Source organism: Chiloscyllium plagiosum, chromosome 15 (assembly GCF_004010195.1).
Source record: "Chiloscyllium plagiosum isolate BGI_BamShark_2017 chromosome 15, ASM401019v2, whole genome shotgun sequence".
Classification (NCBI taxonomy): domain Eukaryota; kingdom Metazoa; phylum Chordata; class Chondrichthyes; order Orectolobiformes; family Hemiscylliidae; genus Chiloscyllium; species Chiloscyllium plagiosum.
Window position 1 is genome coordinate 38,838,000 of NC_057724.1, and position 14,171 is coordinate 38,852,170.

The following is a 14,171-nucleotide window of genomic DNA, read 5'->3' on the forward strand; positions in this document are numbered from 1 at the left end:
CAACCTGGCCAATTACCGCCCAATCAGACTGCTCTCCATCATCAGTAAAGTGGTGGAAGGGATGATCAACAGTGCTATCAAGCAGCACCTGCTCAGCAACAACCTGCTCACTGACTAGTTTGGGTTTCTCCAGGATCACTCAGCTCCTGATCTCATTACAGACTTGGTTCAAACATGGACAAAAGAGCTGAATTCCAGAGGTGAGGGGACAGTGACAGCCCTTGACACCAAGGCTGCATTTAAATCAGGTATGGCATCAAAGAACCTTGGCAAAACTGGAATCAATGGGGATCAGGATGGAAACACTCCATTGGTTAGAGTCATATCTGGCACAAAGCAAGATGATTGTGGCTGTAGAGAGTCAGTCATCTCAGCTCCAGGACATCTCTGCAGGAGTCCCTCAGGGTAGTTTCCAAGGCCTAATAATCTTCAGCTGCTTCATCAACAACTTTCCCTCTGTCTTAAAGCTCAGAAGTGAGGATGTTCGCCGATGTTTGCAGTGTTTAGCACCATTCATGACTCCTCAGATACTGAAGTAGTCCGTGCTCAAATACAACGAGATCTGGATAATTTTCAGGTTTGGACCAACAAGTGGCAAGTAACATTCACACCACATAAATGCCAGATATTGACCATCACGAATAAGAGGCGATCTAACTACCGTCCCTTGACATTCAATGGTATTACCATCACTGAACCCCCCAGTCAATATCCTTGGAGTTACCATTGACCAGAAACTCAACTGGACTCGCCACATAAGCACAGTGGCGACAGGAGCAGGTCAGAGACTAGGGATACCGTGGCCAGTAACTCACCTCCTGACACCCCAAAGTCTATCTACCATCTATAAGGCACAAGTCAGGAGTGTGATGGAATATTCCTCACTTGCCTGGATGGGTACAGCTTCAACAACGCTCAAGAAGCTTGACACCACCCAGGACAAAGCAGCCTGCTTGATTGGCACCACATTTCCAAACATTTAATCCCTCCACCAGTAACAGCAAAATATACTATCGACAAGATGCACTGCAGAAATTCACCAAAGATCCTTCGACAGCACCTTCCAAACCCACAACCATTGCCACCTAGAAGGACAAGGACAGCAGGTACCTGGGAACACCACCACCCACAAGTTCCCCTCCAAGCCACTCACCAGCCTGACTTGGAAGCATACCGCCATTCCTTAACAGTCGTTGGGGTCAAAATCCTGGAATTCCTTCCCTATCGATATTGTGAGTCAACCCACAGCAAATGGACTGCAGCGATTTAAGAAGGCAGATCATCATGACATTCTCGAGGGCAAATAGGATAGGTCATCAATGCTGGCCAGCCAGCAACACCCAAGTCCCACAAATGAGTTTTAAAAAAGTTACTGTGTATTGGAGTCATCAAGCCTGGGGGAAATCAAGACTGAAATGAGAATTTCACCAGGTAGGCTAACGTATGGATGAAATTTATAGAGATGGAAATCGGTCATTTCAGTGAAAACATGTATGTGAGATCAGAAGCTTATCTTAGAAACAAATATGACACTGATACTACAAATCAACTAGTTTATTATCAGAAAGAGGGATGGCAGAGGAATGCCACAAGATCTGGCAGAGGAATGGAGTTTGGAGTACGTATCAAAAACAGTAATTTCCTTATATTCCATTGGTGGAAATCCACTGTACTAGATCCTTGATCACTTTGCTAGTCATCCAATGTTTTGTTCCCAGATCTGGCATAAAGTGGAAATCTCTACCTTTCATCAGTCAGACAACAATGAATTTATGACTTCATACAAACCACTTCTTTATTACTAACGTCTTACTTACTATTTTCATAATGCCACTTTGAAAATAGTGAATACTGAAGTAAACTTAAAATTACGTCTTATATTTACTATTACTATTAAAGTCTTTAATTATTTTTGCCACCTGTCTTCATACTAATTCTTGAGAAGGTCCTATTTACCCTCTACATCTCCACCTTTCACTATTTGCACCCCATTGGTAATTCTCTTTGGTTGCTGGAAGTAATAGTTAGGGGAAACTAAGAGGCTCACAATTGTTGATAACTCTAAAGCAGGGCATAGAAACATACCAACCAACTGCCAAGGTCCATTGGTCAAGGAGTTTACAAGAGAGGCGATTCAAGTTTGCCATATGCTCCAGGTGGACTTGCAGCCTCTTCCCACTGTACGCATAGTTCTGAAATAGCAGTTTATGGCCACCTCCATATTTAACTTCACAAAGCTATGCATAGAATCAGCTGCACACAAATTCAGCAAGTAGCACATAGATTCATTGTTCTCGAAAATCAAATAATTCCATCAACATTTCCACTGTAAAAGTGAATTTAGAAGTTGCAACATCACAAATAAATAGCATTAACAAACCAAACATATGGAATTTTTCATAACTGGTATCAGATTGAAACATTTATCTATACATGCTCCCAGACGCGTGAAATCTAGAAAATGCACAATTTTTCCAATGTACTTCTTGTTTGTAACCAGCACCAGGTAGTTGTGCAAATTAATCTTTGTTTTCACTGCGGCTTCCTATTCCTGAGAAATAGTAATATTGTGAGCACATATCTTGCCATGTCCTAAGTAGGCCACAGTTTTGCAAGGAAATTGATTAAATTGTATCAGTGTTCACAATGAGGATGATGACAACGTGGGCAGTGAGCACTCGACACCCAAGATATATTTAATGGTTAATGCCTACAAGTTTGTGAATGAAGGGACACTTTCGGGTGAAGGCTGGAGATACAAAGGTCATCTATGTCTCCAAAGAAGTTCAAGAAATCTGAAGGGTATGAGAACATAATAATCAGCCACCCCTTTATCCCTGCAAAATCACTCTGCTATTCTTTCATATCATGTCTGGATTTGCTGTGGCGTGAACTTCACTCTCCTGTTAATAAAAAATCTGAAACACAACCTGGAATATGTTCAAAGGTGTAGGAAAGAAAATTCCAAAGCTGAACAACACTCAGAACAAATTTCACCTCAATCTTAAACTGAGACCTCCTTATTTTGAAACTGTGTTCCCTAGTTACAGATTGCTCACCTAAGAGAAACATCCTCTCACTACCTACACTGTGAAGCCCCCTCAGATTGTATGTTTCAATAAAATGATCTTGCTGCCTTCTAAATTTCAATGTGCTTTAGCCCTACCTGCTCAACCTTTCCTCATAAGAAACTGCTTCCATCCTAGGAATCAACGTAGTGGACCTTCACTAACCTGCTCCCAATTTAAATATGTCCCGCTTCAAATAAAGAGAACAAAACTGTACATAGCACTCTTGGTGTAGCCTCACTAAGGCCCTGTACATGTGTGGCAAGGCTTTCCTACTTAAATATTTCCTGATTGTTTGCTGACATGGACACCAAGCTTTTACACTTCATACACAAACATGTCCCCACCCTTCGATACCACAGGATTGTGCATTATCACCATTTTTAAAAAATCAACTTTTCTATTCTTTCAGCAAAATGGCCAAGGGCCCCAAATTTTCCTCATTATACTTTATCTGCCATTTTGTTCCGACACTTGCTTAACCTATCTATATCCCTTTGTAAACTCTATTTCCTGAGAATTTATTCTCCTACCTAATGTTCTCATATCAGAAAATACAGATAGTACACAACATCCTTTGAAAGTGCAGATGGCTCACATTTTGCACGCACAAGAAAGATCTTTAAATTTCTCTGACATCCTAACAAATTAGTGCTATCTTTGAAGTTATACATCACTCCAAAGTACAGTTTCACACCTCTCATAGTAAATATGAATTATATGAATTTTTGTTGTAAATATATTTATTAGCAAATTTTTTTAACTTTACAAACATATAAAATTATTGAAAATACAATCAGTATATTAAAAAGAAAAAAAACAAATTACAATACAACTACTGTCTACAAACTACTACCCGACCCTATAATACACTGTGCAAGGCAACACCAAAAAAAAACCAAAAGCAAAACAAAAACACAAAATACAGAACAGCTATGTTTGGTGCAAAGCTCCCAAACAAAGGAACGGGAGCATTGTATATATACCCGTATTAACTCAGGAGACCCCCTCCAGGGCCCAGGGCTTGACAAATCTAACCATCCTGGTTAAACAAAAGTCCTAGTTAAGATAACTGACAAATCTATATCCAAATAACTCAAGTAGGGCTGCAATGTCTAATAAAAATGGTCTTTTGTGTAGTGCACCATGTTTGTAAAAAAGACCAAGGGAATGTGCTCCATAATTAATTTCTGCCATCCCAGCAAGCCCGGTGGGTTCTCAGACACCCAATTCATCAGAATATTCTTGCACAGTATGAAAGAATATTAAATAGTTTCTTCCCATGCCCGTCTAAAGACGGTAAATTCGGTAGACCTAAGAGGAGAGATATCGGGTCTACTTTGACTTCAGTCCTCAATACCCTCCCTATCTCTTCTGCCACAGTGCTCCAATAAACACGGAGCCTGTGGCATGTCCAGAAGCAATTGGTAAGAGTACCTACACTTATTTTACATTTGGGGCACAATGAAGATGCCCCTTTTTTTGAACTTCGCCAGACGGTCTGATGCCAGATGAGCTCGGTGCAGAACTTTTAACTGCATAGCGCATGTCCTATTACAGATTGAGATCTTTTGAGTATTCTCCCATATGTTCTCCCATGTTTGAGAAGAGATCTCCACTCCTAGCTCTTGCTCCCAAGACTCACATAACTGGTTAATATCCTGCCAGGCCCTGCCACCCAGCCGTCGACAGAGGGCACTAACTGAAAGAGTGCTTGTGGAACATAGCAACAACCTCTCTGTACCGGGCTTATAGGGCTTAGTGAGAAGCGTAGTCTTCTTCTGAATGAAATCCCTAACCTGAAAAAAACAGAAAAGATCTCTTCTGGGCAACCCGCATTTGCAGCTCAGTTGCTCAAAAGACCTCATAACCCCCCTCTCAAATAAGTCTCCCAAACTAGAAACTCCTCTCGCTGCCCACAGTTTGAACCCTGAGTCAATCATCCCTGGTGGGAACCCTGGCAAGCCAACTATAGACATAAGTGGCGAAGTCTTGGATAAACGGCCCTCACTTTGATGCATCGCCCTCCATGCCTTGACTGTACTAATGACAATGGGGTTTCGGCAGTGGTCCATAACTGTCCTCATCTTATCCACGCACAACAGGTAAATAAGAGGGCACTTTGCCTGGGAGGCCTCAATATCTAGCCATATTGAGTTTGGATCGTTACCTACCCAATCACAGACAAAAGACAGCAGGGAACTCAATTGATACCTCCTGATGTCTGGGAGATCAACTCCTCCCCCTCCTTGAGGCAACTGCAATTTAGTAAGTTTGATGAGGGGCCACCCACGATGCCAGACAAAGGAACCAAACCACTCCATAAGCTTCCGCAGTGTTGACCCGGGAAACATTACGTGGAGCATACGCATTGGATAAAGCAAACGAGGAAGAAGATTCATCTTAATGAGAGATATTCGGTCCAGCCATGAAATTGGAAGAACCTCCTATCTCTGCAGATCTGGCCTAATATTGTCGAGCAAGTGAGCGAAGTTGGTCCGAACTAACAGATCAAACTTAGGGGTAATAAAAATGCCTAGGTATCGGAACCCTGCCCGTGACCACTTAAAAGGGAACTTAGGACCACCTTCAACTTCTGGCACATTCTTAAGGTTCCTCAAAGGCATAGCCTCCGATTTTGCAAAGTTAATCTTATATCCTGAAATAGCCCCAAATGAATTGATACATTGTATCAAATAGGGTATGGAGGTGATCGGGTTCGATAAAAACAGAAGGACATCATCCGCGTACAGTGTAATCTTGTGTGCCCTCGATCCCACTTCCGGAGCAGTTATGTAGACGTTCTGACGAATGGCCTCTGCCAGCTGCTCTATCACCAATGTAAACAACAACGGTGATAGGGGGCAGCCTTGCTGACTACCCCAACTAATCCTAAAATTCCCAGACTTCACGCCGTTGGTGATGACCGCGGCCAGAGGGTGGCAATATAAAACCTCCACCCACCTAGCAAAGATTCCACCCAACCCAAACTGTTCTAAGACATAAAATAAAACGGCCGTTCCACCCGATCAAATGCTTTCTCTGCATCTAAGGAAATCACCAACCCCTGAATCGATCACTGCTGACAAATTTGGACCATATTCAGCAACCTTCTAATATTATTAGAGGACCTACAGCCCCTTACAAAGCCTGTCTGATCCTCTTTAATAATATGGGGGCAACACCCTTTCCAATCTCGACACTAGGATCTTGGACACAATCTTGAAATCTGAATTTAATAGAGAGATGGGCCTGTATGAGGCACAATCCTCAGGAACCTTCCCCTTCTTAAGAATTAAGGAAATATTAGCTTCTCTCAAAGATGGTGGTAGGCATTCATGCATATAGAAGTGATTGTACATACCCAACATCGACCCTGACAGAATCCCTATAAATGCCTTATAAAACTCACCCGGGAAACCATCAGGGCCAGGCGCTTTCCCACTCTGAAGTTGCCTAGCTGCCTCCTGTATTTCCTGAACTGTCAAGGGGGCATTAAGGAGAGGCCTGTTCCAAGGTTACCCCGGGAGGTCCAGGTTCTTAAAAAAGGTCTCCATTTTAGCCCTCCTGTCCTCGCAACCTTCAGACCAATACAATTCAGAGTAAAAGCTCCAAAAAGCCTCATTAATCTTTTTAGCATAGTGTGCAAGGACCCCGGCGCTGTCTCTGATTGCAGTAATGGATTGGGGAGCACGCTTTTTCCTAGTCAGGTACGCTAAATACTTCCCTGGCCTATCCCTATATTCAAACAGCCTTTGTCTAGCAAAAGCAAGTTCTTCCTTTGCATTTTGTGTCAGTATTGAATTCAAGGCAGCCCGGAGGTCCGTGCTCCACTGTAGCTTAGTCACTGAAGGCCGCGCAAAATGTGCAGCTTTCAACCGTGTCTCAAGTGGATGCTGCTGTCCCTCCTTCTGTCATTTCCGGCTGGCCGAATTGTAAATAGCTAATCCCTAGTAAAGGCCTTAGCAGTCTCCCATAGCATAGACGGACTATAATCTGTGCCGGAGTTGATAGTCAAGAATTCCTGAAACTCCATCAATAGCCATAGACTTTTTCCCAGAGCAGGATTGACTGGTACGACAAGTCATAGTTTGAAAATATTAGGAGGAAGGTATAAAGGAGACGTCAGAGAGTTGTGAATGCATGGGATGCGTTGCCAGCTGTGGTGGTGGAAGCAGAGTCATTGGGGACATTTAAGCGACTGCTGGACATGCATATGGATAATAATGAGTTGAGGGGTGCATAGATGAAGTTACTACATTTTACATTAGAATTAAATCTCAGCACAACATCATGGGCCAAAGGGCCTGTTCTGTGCTGTAATTCTCTATGTTCTATGTTCTAAGTATTCCACAAATTTGGAATCCTTAAGGAGAAAAGGGTCCAAACGCCAGTGCCGCAAACCTAGCCCTTCACTTTTGGCCTTAACCTCCAAATACACTGCCGCGTGATCAGAGATAGCTATATTCCCAATTTTACAACCCATAGTCGGGCCAAGGGAGCCAGAAAGAGGTCAATCCTCGCGTGACATTTATGTGGGTTTGAAAAAAGGTGAAGTCCCTGCCAATAGGGTGAAGACATCTTCAAATATCCACCGGCCCCAACTCCTCGCATAAGTCAACCACCTGCTTAGCCTGTGAAGAAATAGTTGGGGGCCCACAAGGCATTCTGTCCACTGTCGGATCCAAAAGACAATTAAAATCTCCCCCTATAATAATGTGCCATGTTCCAAAAGCACTCAACTTAGAGAAAGCAGTAATCAAAAATATGAGGGGATGCACTGGAGGACAGTAGACATTTAAAATGCCATATTACTCCCCATGTGTCAGGGCTTTAAGTATCACAAACTGTCACTGCTCATCTTTCACCTGCTGTAATAATGTGAATGGAAGATTTTTCTGGATAAGTTCCGCCACTCCCCTACTTTGAGTAGTAAAGGATGAAAAAATACCCGGTCATAATCCCCCTGTTGTAATTTCAGGTGTTCCCCATCATCAAGATGGGTTTCCTGCAACGAAGCGATATCAACCCTTTCCCTCTTACTGCGAGAAAGCACCTTTTTCCTTTAAACAGGCGAATGACTTCCCTTAATGTTCCAGGTGCACCATTTAAGAAGGCACTTAGCCATATCCCCTTTCAGAGACCCTTGAACCCCTCGGAGAGAGAACCCTGCTTACAAAGCACCGAGCATAAGTAAATAAAGACTCAGAGTCAAAGAACTATATATACAAAAACTACTCTATCATAACTATAAACAACTATTACTACCAAAAAACTACAAAGAAAACCAACTAGAAAGCCTTGAATGGAAGACTCTTCCCCCTGCCCATAGGGGGCACTCACCCTACCCCTCCCCTCCTTCACAGTCCTTCAAATCTGGACTGTGCCCCAGCCTTCGGCCAGAAACAAAACAGGGAGATGATCCTTAAATCAACAGAAAAAAGACAAAGTCAGGATGAGCACTCCACCCATCCCTGGCTTCATGTCACCCCTACTTCTAACTAAAAGAGAAACAGAACAAAAAAAAGGGAGACACAACAAAGAACATCCACAAAATTTCCCATCAGAAAGTCCAGCTGTTAAAAAAAGGAACAACTTATTCCAAGGTCTTTTCCCCCTTTCCAAAAAGGAAATTATTAGGGAGAAAGAAAGGAATTTAAAAAAAGAGAAAACATGGGGAAAGGTAGAAAAGAGAACAAACATTAACTGTATTCTTCAGGCCAATCCGTCAATTTTCAAGTGTCTACAAAGTTTTAAGTTTTATCTGCTAAGTCAAATGTATAAACTGAGTCCTCGTGGCTGAAACAAAGCACTGCGGGGTATCTCATGGAGTACTGAATGCCCAGCTTCCTCAGCCTCTTTTTAACTTCATCGAAGGACTTCCTCTTTCGAATTACAGCTGCAGAGAACTCCTGGAAAATCATGATCTTTGACCCCTTGGACAGCAGTGCCTGCAGATCTTTTCCCAGGGATCTGGAAACTTCTGTCTTTTTGCTTGTCCTTATATGAATGGAAGTGCACTAGGATCAAGTGGGGGCGCTGCACCAGCCCTGACCTGTGCACTGTAACTCGATAAGCCCTTTCAATCTGCAGCCTGCTGGATTCGATGTGAAGGCCCAAAATCTTTGGCAGCCAGCTTTCAAAGAAGCTGACTGGCTGCTCACCTTCCTCACCTTCAGGGAGCCCGACAATTCAGAGATTTATCCTCCGACCTCGATTTTCGAGGTCAGCAATATGGTCTCGCAAAGCCCGCACCTCTCGCTCCAGCACCTGGATCCGACCAAATGAGGACTCCATCGCAGCTTCCGAAGCCTTAGTTCAACCGTCCACCTCCTCCAGACTCCCCACCCAATACCCTGGATCTCCTGCTCATGCTTCTGCAGCACGGATGCGATAGGTGAACCTGGGCACGAATCTCCCCACAGATCTCCTCAATTGCAGCCCCAGCTTTCAAGGTGTCTCCATCGCCACAGCCAATTCCTGTGAGTCTGTCAGGTCCCCGGGGGGTCAGGAGAGGCTGCTGTCTCTGGTGTGGGATAGGTGCTGCAGGGGAGTGTCCTCCCTGCTGCTGTTTGCTCGCTCCGTTTCCCTTTGGCATCCTTCCCACTCCCAAATATTAACAAATATGTGTTCTGTAAGGTTTTAAACTAATAATTCCACCACATAAGTTGGCCAGGGATGGCAAAAAACACCGGTATGCCTTGGCTGTTAGGCAGAACTGCCCACAGCAGTTCTACAGAATCGCCACCATCTTGCAGAGTCCAAATACCTGAATTTAAGATCTTTGCAGACATCAAAACTACCCTGAGGTAACAGTTTCTGTCTTGCATCCAAAAGAATTTTGTAACAATTAACTCCTTAGGATTGCTGCAAGCCATTAAATCACTAGAAAAGAATGCTTAAATGCATCCTGAACTCATTGCAAATTCAATTATAGTGAAACGTGCATCACTGTTAGTCTATAATATATTTGTAAATTCTAAGTATGTAACTGTTGCTATAAATTTCACAGGTTCACAGTGGGCAGTCTCAAGTTAAACTCCCATTACTATGAATTTTAGTTAATATTTACTGCTATATGATGGCTCAAACAACACTTTTACCCAACAATAGTAAAATCGGTTAATTATCTCATGCCAGCATAGGCATATGTGCCTTTAAGAAAAATTTACTGAAAAGAATCGAGCAAAATAAACTTTAAAATAAATTTTAAAAGGATCATTTTACTTGAAAAATAATTAAGTTTGAATTAGCTTTGTAGTGTAATGCAGCTATTTCCTGGTACTCCTTAAATCAAAGAATAAAAATACACTATTGTTCCACCAGCCAAGGCAGAACACACTATCATTCCAGCTGTCCCTTAGCTTAATTGGTCCTGCTTTCAGGTTACAAGCACTACAGATTCTTTCACCATTCTCAAGTATCTACATACCTTTAAGTCTTGGATAAGGAAATAAAAGCTGAAAAAAATATTTCTTTTTCTTTTTCTTCAAAGGATACTGGCAAATTGTGGCTGTGTTGGGATGATGTTTTCCAACATATGTGTACATATGCATGTGTGCATGTGTGTGTGGGGCAACAGATATCAGATTGATAACGAGATATTTTACCCTTTCCTTTTTCTGGATTTTGTTTGTGTATAATAACAAAGAAACACATATTCCTGCATCCCCGAGTAGTGTACGAGAATTTGGCATATCTGGCAAATGGAAATCAAAACAACAAAACAAAAGCTCTAACTTTAATTATTTTGAAGCAAAAACTATCGAATGGATAAAGAGCAGCATTTCAATGAAGGTGAACCTGAAGTTAGGCAAACACAATAAAAAATGATTGAATACGTAACTGGATTAGATATTGATCCTACAATTTGAAGAGTACTTCAAAAAAAGACTGCTTTAATGACAGTATTAAAATAGATGTTCATGAATGCAAAATAAAAACAAGTAGTACTATTCTGAAGCACACTCATGGATTATAACATCATGCAGTGTTCAGCGGTACTCACTTCCCAATAAGACCTGTACATTTTATAAAATAAAAGCAGTATTTCTATTTATGCCAAGGTGGCTTAAAAATCCTTCTTGGTAACAGAAAATAAAGGAACACAGTTAATGAATACTCTTTCAGTGAAAAATCAAGAGAGTGTAGAATAACAGATGTCGCCTTACCTTAAAATAAATTGAGGAAGTGAAGAACAGCTTCATTAATGGATCAAAATAAAAGGAAATCACATCTGCAATTGGACAAAACAATATGAACAATATTTTGACACTCGGAAGAAGTATTTGAGAAAGACAAGTTAGTGCCTAGAAAGGTTTTCAAATAAAAAGAAATTCAAGTGTTGAACCTATCAAATGCCACCATGCAAATGACCAGAGGCCAATTGCATAGTTCTAGAAATAAATAAATTATCAAAGTTTGACATTTTACAGGTACTCTTCACAAGGCAGTTAAAGCTCGTTATTAAAATGATGTCAGAATGGCTTTCCTGAGCCCAGGGATCAACTCAGACCCCAAGACCCTTGACAGGAAACACCTATCCCTGAACTACAATCCAGTACTGTTTTATACTGCTACTGCTTTCACTCCTTCCAAACACTTTTAACATATGCAAATTGCCTCAGACTATTTTCTGAACTGGGAAAGGCTTTGGAAATCTGAAGCACAAACGGGAGTCCTACTTCAGATGTTTTCTTACGGTTAATATGCAGGTTCAGTTCACAGTTAGGAAGGCAATTGCAGTATCTGCATTCATTTTAAGAGGGCTGGAATACAACAGAGGTATACCGCTGAGGTTGTACAAGGCTCTGATCAGACCACACTAGGAACATTGAGAACTGTTTTAGGCCCCTTTTTGATGGGGAGTAGTGTTGGCATTGGAGAGAGCACAGAGGAGGTTTGCAAGAATGATCCTGGAGATGAAAGCTTGTCATACAAGAAGCGGTTGACGAGTCTGGGTCTGTCCTCGATGGAGTTTAGAAGGATGAGGGGGAATCTAATTGAAACGTACAGAATACCAAGAAGCCAGATCGAATGGATATAGAGAAGAGAGAGACCAGGACTTGAGGGCCCTGAAATAAGGAGGAATTCTTCAGCCAGAGGATGACTAATTTGTGGAATTGAAGCCCATTGAGTGTATTTGAACAGACAGATTCAAAAAGTTAGTAAGGAGACTAAGGGTTACAGGAAAAAGGCAGGAGAATTGGGTTAAGAAACATCAGCCATGATCAAATGGCAGAACAGACTTATTGAGTCTTAGAGTCAGGGAGATGTACAGCAGGGAAACAGACCCTAAGGTCCAACTCGTCCATCCCGACCAGATATCCTAAATTAATCTAGTCCCATTTGCTAAAACTTGGCCCCGATCTTTCTAAAGCCTTCCTATTCATATACCCATCCAGATGCCTTTTAAATGTTGGAATTGTACCAACCTCCACTACTTCCTCTGGCAGCTTATTCTATACATGCACCATCCTCTGCATGAAAAAGTTGCCTCTTAGGTCCCTTTTAAACTTTCCCCCTCACCCTAAACCTTTGCCCTCTAGTCCTGGACTTCCCTATCCCAAGGAAAAGACCTTGTCTATGTACCCTATCCATGCCCCTCATGGTTTTATCAACTTCTATAAGGTCACCCCTCAGCCTCTGGCATTCCAGGGGAAAATAGCCCCACCCTATTCAGCCTCCCCCTACAGCTCAAACCCTCCAACCCAGGCAACATCCTCATAAATCTTTTCTGAACCATTTCAAGTTTCACAACATCCTTCTGTTAGCATGGAGAACAGAATTGCACACAATATTACAAAAGTGGGCCTAACCAAAGTTCTGTACAGATACAACATGACCTCCTATACTCAATTCTCTGGCCAATAAAGGAAAGCATAGCAAACGCCTTCTTCACTATTCTATCTACCTACCACATCACATGCTAGGAATTATAAACCTGCACTCCAAGGTGTTTTTGTTCAGCAACACTCCCCAGGACTTTACCATTAAGTGTAAAAGTCCTGCTAAGATATGCTTTCCCGAAATGCAACACCTCACATTTATCTAAATTAAAATCCATCTGCCACTCCTTGACCCATCGGCCCATCTGATCAAGATCCCGTTGTACTCAGAGGTAACCTTCTTCAGAGGTAACCTTCACCACACCTATAATTTTGGTGTCATCCGCAAACTTACTAACTATTCCTCCTCTGTTCACATCCAAATCATTTATATAAATGATGAAAAGCAGTGGACCCAGCACCAATCCTTGTGGCACAACACTGGTCACAGGCCTCCAGTCTGAAAGGCAACCCTTCTCCACCACCCTCTGTCTTCAGGCTTTGAACCAGTTCTGTATCCAAATGGCTAGTTCTCCCTGTATTCCATGAGATATAACCTTGCTAACCAGTGTTCCATGAGGAATCTTATTGAACGTCTTACTGAAGTCCATATAGATCACATCTACCGCTCTGCCCTCATCATTCCTCTTCGTTACTTTGTCAAAAAACTTAGTGAGACATGATGTCCCACACATCTAGCCATGTTGACTATCCCTAATCAGTCTCGGCCTTTCCAAATACATGTAAATCCTGTCCCCCAGGATTGCCTCCAACAACTTGCCCGCTACCGATGGCAAACTAACTGGTCTATAGTTCCCTGGCTTTTCCTTACCATCTTTCTTAAATACTGGCATCACTGTAGCCAACCTCCAGTCTTTTGGCATCTCACCCGTGACTATCGATGATATAAATATGTTAGCAAGGTGCCTTGCAATCACTTCTCTAGCTTCCCACAGAGTTCTAAGGTACATCTGATCAGGTCCTGGGGATTTAAATCACCTTTATGTGTTTTAAGACATCCAACACCTGCTCCTCTGCAATATGGACATTTTTCAAGATGTCATCATCTATTTAGTCATAGAGTCATAGAGATGTACAGCATGGAAACAGATCCTTCAGCGTGGTTACCTGACCACGCTGACCAGATATCCCAACCCAATCTAGTCCCACCTGCCAGCACCTGGCCCATATCCCTCCAAACCCTTCCTATTCATATACCCATCCAAATGCCTCTTAAATGTTGCAACTGTACCAGCCTCCACCACATCCTCTGGCA

The 14,171-nt window shown here is 42.3% G+C and overlaps 1 protein-coding gene across 1 annotated transcript in view; it reads right to left on the reverse strand.

Annotated features, from left to right (window-relative positions):
• Positions 1-14,171, reverse strand: part of cenpi (centromere protein I) — a 121,072-nt gene that overhangs the window by 42,275 nt on the left and 64,626 nt on the right. The window contains exon 13 of the mRNA XM_043704738.1: positions 11,240-11,304. Within this exon, the coding sequence (XP_043560673.1) occupies positions 11,240-11,304 (65 nt within the window). The remainder of the gene's footprint in view (positions 1-11,239; positions 11,305-14,171) is intronic.